The 12,919-nt window shown below is 40.8% G+C and overlaps 1 protein-coding gene across 1 annotated transcript in view; it reads left to right on the top strand.

The window, feature by feature from the left end:
- The window catches only part of LOC108799288 (aldo-keto reductase family 1 member C1 homolog), an 18,077-nt gene extending 15,012 nt beyond the window's left edge, over window positions 1-3,065 (top strand). Inside the window, exons 8-9 of the mRNA XM_018571135.1 lie at window positions 1,100-1,182; window positions 3,023-3,065. Coding sequence (XP_018426637.1) covers window positions 1,100-1,182; window positions 3,023-3,065 — 126 coding nt within the window. The remainder of the gene's footprint in view (window positions 1-1,099; window positions 1,183-3,022) is intronic.
- Window positions 3,066-12,919: the final 9,854 nt, after the last annotated feature.

Genomic DNA, 12,919 nt, shown 5'->3' with positions numbered 1-12,919 from the left:
ATCCTTGTAGCTTTTTTTAAGTGTGGACATATGAGATTGGTACATTTGTATACTGGGGCAGATGTAACCAAGTATTTTTTTTGTAATTTTTAACTTTGTTAATTCTGTGCTTTTATGTTTGTATGCCCATGATGTCCCTTGTTTGCCCAAGATGTCCCTGTATTTCTTCCTGACTTGGAGCTGAGCCTTCCCTTGCCTTTTAGCCAAGCTCAACCTTACACTGTTCAACAGTTTTTAGCTTGAAAGCCTCTCTTGGCCACTAGGGCTCTGTGACTGGAAGGATGAGCCACAGCAATGGATCTCAGTCCTGTAGTAGGGATGAGCGAATCTCTCGGTTTCATACGTGGGGGATTAATTGAATCCTTTTTGAAATCTACAAAACCCAAACTTATCTGCTTAACATAGCAAAAACATGTTGTATAGCATGGAGAGTCTTTTTTAATGTGTATTCAAGGGTGACATGGAAAACCCCTCCCAATCCTTAAAATTACATGCTTGAGAGACAGATTTAACTATATGTGGTGTTATGTAACAGTTCAATTTTCAGACAGAATCGCCAATACCATATTCTGGCATTCCATATTTTTTATGTGTAATTTTTTTTTTGTTTTACTTTTATATTTAGCTTGGCTTAAATAGAGCAGCTGCACCCCCATTCTGACTTATTTCAGCTCAAAAGCTGTGGCCTGTTTACATAGTTTTGACTGCCAAACCTATTAACTAATATACAGTATATATAGATAGATCTATATATAGATTTATATATACACTGAGTGGCCAGATTATTATGACCACCTGACGTTTGTAGGCAAATTAGCTATAATTTCACGCTGAAGTTGCTAGGGGCAGTGGTGTATTTAGGTTTGGGCCTATCCCGCCTCAATCTAACCGCTGAACTGTTACTTTCTCAAGCAACTCATTCCTGCACAGCTACCATCTCTTGTATCGCTTGGCTTTTAGAGTGTAAGGTCTCACGGGCAGGGCCCTCCTATCTTGTATTGTATCTGTAATGTCTTCCTTGTATTGTAAAGTGCTGTGCAAACTGTTGGTGATATATAAATTCTGTATTATAATTTAATAATAATATTTTGCTTTACAGGTATTTGACTTTGAGCTAAGTGACGAAGACATGAAAGCGCTCAATGAGCTTGACAGAAACATGCGTTACACTGATAAGCACCTGTGAGTATATATTCAGTTAGTTAGTGCTGTATGTGTCCTGGTATAGGTGTCCTTGTAGGTAAGAGGAACCTTGCTACAAATGCACCTTAACCTCCGTAACCTCTATAGTACGCTAATAGTAAATCTGTGTTCTGCTGATGTAAGCTTTCAATGTAGGTGAGTCTGTATCTGTAAGCAAAAAGGAAAGCATAGAGATATAAAAAAACTCCGGGTAAATTAAAATCTTAACTCTTGCAGTGGGGCTTCCCCAGCACTGCAAGGGTTTAAGTTCTGATTTTGCCTAGGGAGCTAAAGTACCAGCGTTATACTCACTCGAACTGCAATCCCAGAGGTTGAGTATATCTCTGTTATTTTAGCTCCCTAGACAAAACGGGCACTTAACCCTTGTGGTGCAGGGTTAGCCCCACTGCAAGGGTTAAGATTTTATTTGCTTCTTTATAATTTGCCAATTCAGACTTGTACAAATCAGCTGACTCATTAACCGCTTCCCGGCTGGCCGTTGTAATTAAACGGCTGGCCGGGAGCTTCTTGGATGTACCAGGCCATCTAAAGATGGCCTGTTAGCCCCGCCTACTCATGCGCACCGCACGGCGTGCGAGAGGGGGAAACTGTCAGAATTCTAAAGCAGGTCCAGTGGCTATAGAGCCGGTCGGTACGCACCCCCTCCCCAATCCCTGATGTCTCCATAAATGGGACCTGTCACATCCTCCTCTTTGCTATCACATAGAGGACTTCTTAGCCCCCTATGTGATAACAATAAAGTTAAGTGAAGAAAAAAAAGTTAAAAAAAAATTAGTCACACATAAAAAAGAATTAAAAAAAACAGACATTTTTTTAAAGTCCACACATACACACGCAAGCATTATTCGGGTGCGCATACGCGTGAAAACGACAATTGCGCCGTACATTAATATTATTATTCTTATTATACAGGGTTTATATAGCGCCAACAGTTTGCGCAGCGCTTTACAATGTAGGAAAGACAGTACAATCACAATACAATTCAAGACGATGGTAAGGAGGGCCCTGCCCGTGAGGGCTTACATGGTAAATGTCACTGCGAATGTCGGAGTGAGAGCAATATTTCTAGGGCCATTATTTACTGATAACACTAAACTGATGAATGGTAAAAGCTTTTATAGCATTGCCTATGGTCAATTTTGGGTGTGGTACTTTTTTGCGATTTCGCGAGTGCATGCAATTTTAAGGCTTGACATGTTTGGCGTCTATTTACCTGATGTGACCCCGACTTTTATATTTTACCAATAAATTGGGTAATAATAAATATATTATAACATAATGTAAAAAAAAATGTTTTTTTCAAAACTTTTTATTATTTTTCCTTTTTAATATAGTAAAAAAGAACCCAGTGTTGATTAAATACCACCAAAAGAAAGCTCTATGTGTCCCAAAAAAATAATATAAAATTAATTTCAGCACAGCATTGTATGACTGAATAAATGTCACTCAAAGTAACACAGCGCTGAACACTGAAAAATGGCCTGGCCAGGAAGTGGGTGTAAAAATGTGGCTGATATTTTTTTCTTTACAGTTGTCAGTGCTCATACAACTAATAACTGGCTATTGCTAGATTCCAGTGGGTTATTTTAATACTGAGAGGACTGTGTAAGGAAGCTTGGTATGTGCCAATGTGCCTAGACCCAATCTCTGTTTTAGAAACCTGCAACAAAGTGACTTTGTTTTCTGATGTTATTATGAACACTTAGGAGCTGGAAGACCATGCATGCCAGCAGTATAAAGTTGGCCAACTTAATAGAACACATTCTTGCATAAGCCCAATGCTATCTGGTTTTATCTAAGCTGTTAAATTGCTTCGTAGATGGTTTGACCACCCAAAATGTCCCTACCAGGATGAGTATTGAGATGAACAGGACCATATCTTGGAATCGGAGGACCGCACTCTCTTTTGAATTTGAAGATACTCTCCCCCCATTGCGCTACTGATGTGTTTTCTGCGTATCTACTCTGCAACTCATCAATTACTGTATTGTTAAAAAGACATAAAAAAATTGGGCTGACGTTCCTCTCTGTGCACTGTATCGGCGTCAGCAACCTGATTATGGTTCTAAGGGAAGGAAAACTGTGATTTTAATCCTATAAGAATTTTTGTTAAAGTTTTAGATTTTTATTTAATTTTTCACAGGAATACAAAAAGAAAAAGAAGGCAACATACAGGTTACATATTTTGCAACACGTAAGAGATCAAGTCAGTCTGTGTACACATTATACCTTATATGAAGGGTCATACAGATAACATATATAACATTCCCCATCAACTCGCACTTATGTAAAAATCAATCCCTATAAGAATTCTTTAAGTTTATATATTTTTATATATGCGTGCAAGAAAAATAAATAAATCAAAATATGGTGTATTTTCTTTCACCCATTTGATTATATATAATTTTTTTTAGGTGGTGATTTTACCTCCAAGGGTATCAATAGCTGCTAAAGCGGCAAGTGTACCTTAAGAACATCTCCAGGAAAAGTGATGGTTACCCTTGCAATGGGGCTACCCCCACACAGCAAGGGTTAACTGCTTGTTTTTGTCTAGGGACTAAAAAATAAAAAAAAGTTGTACTCTCTTGATCCTCCAAGCCGGTTTGCTCTTTATAAATATATTAATAAGTGCACGTGGTCAGAGCACAGGTTCCCTTTTAATAAGGAATATTGCAGTCACAAAGCAGTTAAACACAAAGGAATTCCAATACGATTTCATGATTAATAAATAAAGCTACATGCTGCAGCTGGGTTCTTTTTCCAACTTGTGTCAAAAGCTTCATTGTCCTCCATAAGTATTTGGATACAAATGTACATCCAACTCTGTGACTTTCACACACTCCCCAACTCCCATCCCGTCCGGGGAGGCATGGGGCCAGCGTGCTCTGAGTCGTCGTGTAGATTAGATCAGCACAGCAATGGGAACTAGCTCAGTGTGTATGAGTGTCACTAGATTCCCTTTAAAACTCATAATTGTGGAAATGGTCTCCAGTCCACTGAGCTCCCCCCTATTCAATTGCATATGTTTTTAACTCACTGGTTGTCACATTTCTGGACATAGGGGGACTTAACAGCAGCCGTGGAGATCCAGAAGTGGCCACACATAATATGCCACATACTGTATGTTATGTGAAAGATATTTTGTAGTGCTTGTGGACATACAATGGGAGATGGTCAGAGACTGGGGGTGTGGTACAGGAGTGGTTAGAGACCAGAGATCTGTAACTAGAAAACTGGGAGCAGGAGACTGTTTGAGATCAGTACCATTACACGAGACTACTAGAGATCACTGCGATTACACAAGACTACTAGAGATCACTGTGATTACACAAGACTGCTAGAGATTACACAAGACTGCTATGGATCCCTGCCATTACACAAGACTACTAGAGATCACTGCCATTACACAAGACTGTTAGAGATCACTGCCATTACACAAGACTACTAGAGATTACACAAGACTGCTAGAGATCACTTCCATTACATAAGACTACTGGAGATCACTGCCATTACACAAGACTATTAGAGATCACTGCCATTACACAAGACTACTGGAGATTATTGCCATTACACAAGACTACTAGAGATCACTGCCATTACACAAGACTGCTAGAGATTACACAAGACTACTAGAGATTACACAAGACTACTGGAGATTATTGCCATTACACAAGACTGCTAGAAATCACTGCCATTACACAAGACTACTGGAGATCACTGCCATTACGCAAGACTAATGGAGATCACTGTGATTACACAAGACTGCTAGAGATCACTGCCATTAAACAAGACTGCTAGAGATCACTGCCATTACACAAGACTACTAGAGATCACTGTGATTACACAAGACTGCTAGAGATCACTGCCATTACACAAGACTACTAGAGATCACTGTGATTACACAAGACTATTAGAGATTACACAAGACTACTAGAGATCACTGCCATTACACAAAGCTGGCCATACACCTTACAATTTATCTGCAGATTTTCTGTGGTCAGATGGAAAAGGTGCAACAGATTCCTCCATCTACGCTAAACTGTGTAGATGGAGTAATCTCCCACTGGGCCAATCCGTTGCACTTTTTCCATCTGACCACAGAAAATCTGCAGATAAATTGTAAGGTGTATGGCCAGCTTTGTGTAATGGCAGTGATCTCTAGTAGTCTTGTGTAATCTCTAATAGTCTTGTGTAATCACAGTGATCTCTAGTAGTCTTGTGTAATGGCAGTGATCTCTAGCAGTCTTGTGTAATCTCTAATAGTCTTGTGTAATCACAGTGATCTCTAGTAGTCTTGTGTAATGGCAGTGATCTCTAGCAGTCTTGTGTAATCTCTAATAGTCTTGTGTAATCACAGTGATCTCTAGTAGTCTTGTGTAATGGCAGTGATCTCTAGCAGTCTTGTGTAATCTCTAATAGTCTTGTGTAATCACAGTGATCTCTAGTAGTCTTGTGTAATGGCAGTGATCTCTAGCAGTCTTGTGTAATCTCTAATAGTCTTGTGTAATCACAGTGATCTCTAGTAGTCTTGTGTAATGGCAGTGATCTCTAGCAGTCTTGTGTAATCTCTAATAGTCTTGTGTAATCACAGTGATCTCTAGTAGTCTTGTGTAATGGCAGTGATCTCTAGCAGTCTTGTGTAATCTCTAATAGTCTTGTGTAATCACAGTGATCTCTAGTAGTCTTGTGTAATGGCAGTGATCTCTAGCAGTCTTGTGTAATCTCTAATAGTCTTGTGTAATCACAGTGATCTCTAGTAGTCTTGTGTAATGGCAGTGATCTCTAGCAGTCTTGTGTAATCTCTAATAGTCTTGTGTAATCACAGTGATCTCTAGTAGTCTTGTGTAATGGCAGTGATCTCTAGCAGTCTTGTGTAATCTCTAATAGTCTTGTGTAATCACAGTGATCTCTAGTAGTCTTGTGTAATGGCAGTGATCTCTAGCAGTCTTGTGTAATCTCTAATAGTCTTGTGTAATCACAGTGATCTCTAGTAGTCTTGTGTAATGGCAGTGATCTCTAGCAGTCTTGTGTAATCTCTAATAGTCTTGTGTAATCACAGTGATCTCTAGTAGTCTTGTGTAATGGCAGTGATCTCTAGCAGTCTTGTGTAATCTCTAATAGTCTTGTGTAATCACAGTGATCTCTAGTAGTCTTGTGTAATGGCAGTGATCTCTAGCAGTCTTGTGTAATCTCTAATAGTCTTGTGTAATCACAGTGATCTCTAGTAGTCTTGTGTAATGGCAGTGATCTCTAGCAGTCTTGTGTAATCTCTAATAGTCTTGTGTAATCACAGTGATCTCTAGTAGTCTTGTGTAATGGCAGTGATCTCTAGCAGTCTTGTGTAATCTCTAATAGTCTTGTGTAATCACAGTGATCTCTAGTAGTCTTGTGTAATGGCAGTGATCTCTAGCAGTCTTGTGTAATCTCTAATAGTCTTGTGTAATCACAGTGATCTCTAGTAGTCTTGTGTAATGGCAGTGATCTCTAGCAGTCTTGTGTAATCTCTAATAGTCTTGTGTAATCACAGTGATCTCTAGTAGTCTTGTGTAATGGCAGTGATCTCTAGCAGTCTTGTGTAATCTCTAATAGTCTTGTGTAATCACAGTGATCTCTAGTAGTCTTGTGTAATGGCAGTGATCTCTAGCAGTCTTGTGTAATCTCTAATAGTCTTGTGTAATCACAGTGATCTCTAGTAGTCTTGTGTAATGGCAGTGATCTCTAGCAGTCTTGTGTAATCTCTAATAGTCTTGTGTAATCACAGTGATCTCTAGTAGTCTTAAGGTGCCCATACACCTTACAATTTATCTGCAGATTTTCTGTGGTCAGATGGAAAAAGTGCAACGGATTGGCCCAGTGGGAGATTACTCCATCTACACAGTTTAGCGTAGATGGAGGAACCTGTTGCACCTTTTCCATCTGACCACAGAAAATCTGCAGATAAATTGTAAGGTGTATGGGCACCTTAAGACTACTAGAGATCACTGTGATTACACAAGACTGCTAGAGATCAATACCATTAAACAAGACTACTGGAGATTACACAAGACTGCTAGAGATCACTGCCATTACACAAGAATACTGGATATCACTACAATTACAGCCTCACTATCCCTCTATTTGCTTCTGGGACCCACCAGTTGTACAATAAGAATCAAAGGCCTGCGGTTTGGCCACGGAAAGTTTAGACCTTAGGGATTTAGACATTGCTTTTTTTTTCCAATGATGAATTATTTCTCATCTGAGAGTCTGAATAAATAATAAGTAAACTTACTGGTAATGTGAATGTTACTGATCATTACTGCAGCCCATTGTAACTAATGGCACTTTGTGTGGGGTGTTCGTTTAGAATGCCAACCCAACGCACAGGTACAATAGGTGCCAATAGACCCGGTGCTGCAGAGCCCAATGAGCACATGCCATGCATTGTGTGCCATGTGTCTTGTGCGATGCTGTGTTGGAAAAAAATGCTGCAGGGATCAGGGGCGTAACTAGAAATCACAGGGCCCCATAGCGAAATTTTGTATGGGGCCCCATGATTTCTAGTTATACCCCTTGCAGAGCCCACTCGAGATCCCACCTGAGGGTGAACTTGCAGAGCCCACCATAGAATGAACAGTGGCGTGTTCGTCTTCAGCCGCCAGTGAAAGCCACCAGCAGAGGATCCCAGGCGGCCCGCACGGCATCTGGCCAGGCCCCCCTGCGCCTCGGGCCCCATAGGGGCCGCCTGGGTCGCTATGGTGATTGTTACGCCACTGGCAGGGATCATATCCCCAAAAATTGTCCAGAGTCAGACTTTAGTGGGAAAGTAAAACATTATGGACTTTTATATTGGTTAAATCCTAACTGCAACCAATTTTGTATGTTTTAGATAGAATGGGTTAACATCTCAGGTTTTATTTCTTTCTCTAACCCCATTTGGGGAGATTTCCCTCACTTCCTGTCCCTGTGGCACTTGTTCAAGAAATTTGTGAGAAGATATCATTTCAGCAGGAACATTGAAATGAATAACCTCACGACAAAAACGTCACTGCGCTAAAAAAAATCTAAAATGTATACATCAAGGGTTCGTTCACACCAGATGTAGTGCGTTCTGGCCCGATTCTATCCAGAACGCACTGCATCGTGCCCTGCTCACTTTTTTTGTGGGGAAGGAGGGGGCGTGGCGGGCCATTGAAGTGAATGGCACCGTAGCCACGCTCTCCTGTCGCAATGCACAATATGCCTACAGTCTGGTCCGGTGCGATCAAAATGCTGCAAGCACTATTTTGATCGCACTGGACCAGACCGGACCGCAGGCATAATGTGTCTTGCGATCCCGTGAGGCCGATTGCATTGCGGCCGGAGGGCGTGGCTACGGTGCCATTCACTTCAATGGCCCGCCACGCCTCCTCCTGCCCCACAAAAAGGTGAGCGGCCGCAATGCGATGCAGTGCGTTCTGGCCAGAATCAGGCTGGAACGCACTGCATCTGGTGTGAACGAGGCCCAACATTAAAGTGCTTAGTGATTATCCCAACACAATATGTGACATCCCCAATCAATAGTTAAAATCAATACAATCTCAAAGCTGCATGTGCAATGTGTTGTGATCCAGATCACATGTGCAACTCCACAAATTAGTCTCTATTAAGTTATTTCAACGATATATAAAGTGCACTTGTGCTCCACTCCAAAAAGGTATTTCTTAGTGTAACATCTTAAGTGTTTCTGTGCAATCATTACACTCACCCGACTCCTCTGACCACTATTAAATGGTCAAACTGCGCTCAGATTATAATCTTTACCGAGCCATTCTCCAATAACAGCTGATGGCAGCCTCCTCTGTAGTCATTATCTCCTTTTAATTCTCTGGGTTTTTCTGGAAACTGTTGGTCGGTTCAAGTTGTTCCAATTCCTGTCAGTCCACCTTCTAGATGGCCAATATTAACCTCCCCCGCACACTTCTCCTTATAGCTCATTCAGTGCCTCATGGAAAAAATGTAGATGCCACATAGTGTAAAATCCTTAAAACTCGCAGTGATCAGCGTGATAACGTCAGCGTGTTAGCTTCTCCTTGACATGTTTCGTCGTAAAGACTTTTTCACAAGTACATAAGTAACAAATGAAAGCCAAACGCCAGCTAACATTTTTTCAACAGTTGCAAAAACATTTTTTTCTTTTTGGGTTTAAGGTTTTTACTAAATGAATAAAAGCTGACCATTGTAAGCACCCCTGTCAGCGTTGAATTTTATATGCTTCTGGCTTCATTTATCAAAGAGGAGATCAGCAAATGGATGTTCGCTAGTCTCTCTCTCACTGCTATCCGCCAACACCCGCAATGCCAGTGCCAGGCCCCCAGGTGCCAGTAAACTGTGCCCCCCCACAGTGGACCCCTGGAAGCAAGGCAGGGGGTGTTGAGGGGGGGGGGGGGGGCACAGTTTACTGGCACCTGGAAGCGATCAGGCGGCTTTACCACATGTAAACAGACTCCCAGTGACTATAGCTGTCGGGAGTCTCTTTACAGGGTCCCGCTGCTGCCGACCTATGGCATACGTTGATGGTATCGAAAGGGTTAAAGGAAGTTGAAATATAAGAAACTTACTGGCCAGATCACCGAATGATACAACTATGCTGGAGGGGCTTAACAAAAAAAGGCTGGAAATGACGTGGGCAGATCATGTATGTAATACAGTATATAATGTAATATCTGCCTCATATATTGATTTGATTTTGCCCACTTTAAGTCATAAAGGCTTTGCAGTCCAAATGCACAGACAGCACAAGAAATACAATTGTTGAAAAGTTATGTGATGAAAAATAAAAGCTCCGGATTTATCCTGTATGATATCACTTTGTATTGTTTAGTCAAACCATCTGTCACACCATAACTAGGGCCGAGTCCTTGAATTTGATACCCGGGGACTGAACAAAATGTTCTGCAGAACAGAAATTGTGTAAATTTTGTAACACAATACACAATTCAAACATAACAATTAAATGATGAAGCCATTCACAGGGACACTGAAAATGAGTGCTATACATGGCAAGGCAGTGCAAGGAGAAATTTACCTTATGCAAAACACGCAGAAATTCATAGAATCCGCTAAAATATTAATTGTATCGAAACTTTAAAAAAAAAATGGTTTTGGATGGAGTGTTTTAGGGTTTGAGCCCCTGTTTTTTGCAGTCTGTGACCTCGTCGGGGAGATTCTGTTTTTCGTAATCAATTTTTATTAGATTATCAAACATATAAATATTCACATAACACTTCACAACATTTAAGTCAACATCAAACCAAACTACAGGAGATGCACAATTTTTGCGTATCAGGACACTTATCAGTGCATATTCCCCTACTCGACAAGATCTTTACATCATTTATAATACTGTATATTAAATAATAATTGTGCGCTTCTACCCGGCCAAATTATTCGCCAGGTCAGCCCATTCTGATTTCAGTTCCTCCCCTTCCAGTTCCGGGCATGCTCCCAATAACCTCCATATTACCCAACCCAATATCATCCCTGGCTAGCTAACACCTTTAAAAATACTCCTGCACCTAGCTAACCCAAGTACATAAATACACCCACAACAAACAAAACAAAACAAAAAGGAAAAACCCCCAGGTGAGGGAAATATGGACAAGGACCTCCATTGAGGGCTCTTTGTCACCTACTTATATTACTCCATGTGAGCCTATTTAGCGTTGGTTCCTTCCAGAAATTCTATCCATACACTCCAGGTCTTAACAAATATCAGATATCTGTCCTCACGTCTAGCTAAAATTTCGTTGGGGAGATTTACCCTCTCTTTTTTTATCCTGGAGACCTCTGGCACTGGGACTGAAAGCTGAAGGAAAATCTAACATTTTGAGCTGTCATTAGAACAGGAATAGAGGAGAAATCTATCAGTGGGGACACTTGTTTTGGTTGCCTTTCAGTTCCTGTTGTGACTACAGTACAGGAAGTCAAGGGAAATCTCACCAGTGGGACATGGAAAAAAAATAGAGGATTATTTGAAATAGTTGTTACTAGATATTTTGATGAATACTGTATTAACAACAAAAAATTAGTTTTGCCTTTAGATATACTTTAACCACTTAAGTACCAGCATATTAACCCCCTACATTACCAGGCCATTTTTCAGGACTGTACAAATTTGGCTGAAAATTCCAATGTCACGCAACACTGTAACAAAATGTATCTTTTATAATTTTTGGGGGTGAAATAAAGCTTTCCTTTAGTAGTATTTAAAGTGACATTAAAGGATAACATTAGGGTAACGGGAGGGCGCTAGTTTGTTTTCTCCCGTTACCCTAAGGAGAACTATGGGGGAAAACACTGACCCCATAGTTCTCCTTTAAATCATGTCTCTTAATCCGATCATCTTCTTTAGTGTAGTTTTCAGATGTCCCTCCAGCGCTGGTGCGTGTCTCCGATCCAGCTCTGACTCCTCTGTCCTCCTCTCCTCTGATGTCCCACGGAGTCTGTGCAGGTGCACGCTGCTCCATAGACTTATCTTGTGTCTCTCCTCATCTCCCGGCCGAACATCTGAACTGTACTGCGCCGCCCCAAGATCCTTTGCGGCTGCCCGAGACTCTTCAGATGTTTGGACGGACCTGTTTGAAAAGGTGTTTTTTTTTTTTTCTAAAGCTTTTGCATATATGTACTGCTTGCTAGCATAAATATATGCAAAAACCTGCTGAGGATTTAATAACCCTTTAATAAAAATTTTTTGTAATTATATTAAGTAAAAAAAGACCAAACATTTTTAAAAGAGGAACTGAACTCTGGAAGCTGGTAGGTAGAGGGCAAAGGACTAGTCATCAGCATTGCCTGTGGTCTCCCTGCAGCTGATCTTTCCCAATTAGTGACTTACCATGTCTTGTTCTGCTTTGTCTCTGTTTGGAGGCAGCCAACTTGGTAGAGGCAGGGCTTTGCTTCTTCACATCAGATCCTCCGGAAAGGACAGCAGTGAGCAGCACAGCAATGACATCACCAAATCTCTTGAGACTTGCAGTTAGAGGTAGCAGTGCCTTAGATCTCACACTGCAGATTTACAGCTATGAGGCTGTAGACACAGGAGAGCCTAGGCACCGTTACATACCAGGAAGCACATTGATATTTTTAGGAGGAATTCAAGACAAAAGATACATTTTCCAGGGTTCTGCTTAGACACACTTAACGTTTGTAAATGTTCTCTATAACATAGCAGTTCTTCAACTTTTGAGTTCAGGACTGTGTTAAATTTACTGCAGTTATCAGCAAAAGATGAGTTCTGGCAAGTTACTACCGGTCACGGCATTTACACACGGATCTTTGTCCAAATAAAGAATATCCAGATTCAGCCAAAGGTGCGCTATATTTGTACAGGGCCGTGCTGTTTATATGTGCAAACATACTGTCCAAAAAAAAGTTCTGGACAGGGATGAGCAAACTTTGCAGTTTTCATTTCCCCAGAATTCTGTGAGAATCTGGAGATTTCAGGGAAATGTAGTCCTTTTGGTGAAATGCATTGAAGTCAGTGGGGACATTAAGGTGTTTTTTTGGTGATTTTTAGGGGTGCAATGTGCTTCTGAGATTTACAGAAGCTCCTTTTTAAACCTTGGGCCTGTTCTTGTGCCAAAAATATCCCCTTATTAGCCTCTTTATTTCCCAAAGAAAGAAATACAAACTAGATAGCAAAAGTAAGTAAAATAAAACATGTAAAGCAACAGTAGCAAATAACAATCAAATACAC

Source organism: Nanorana parkeri, unplaced genomic scaffold, assembly GCF_000935625.1.
Source record: "Nanorana parkeri isolate BGI_ZX_2015 unplaced genomic scaffold, ASM93562v1 scaffold1686, whole genome shotgun sequence".
Classification (NCBI taxonomy): domain Eukaryota; kingdom Metazoa; phylum Chordata; class Amphibia; order Anura; family Dicroglossidae; genus Nanorana; species Nanorana parkeri.
This window is presented reverse-complemented; position numbering and strand designations above follow the sequence as displayed.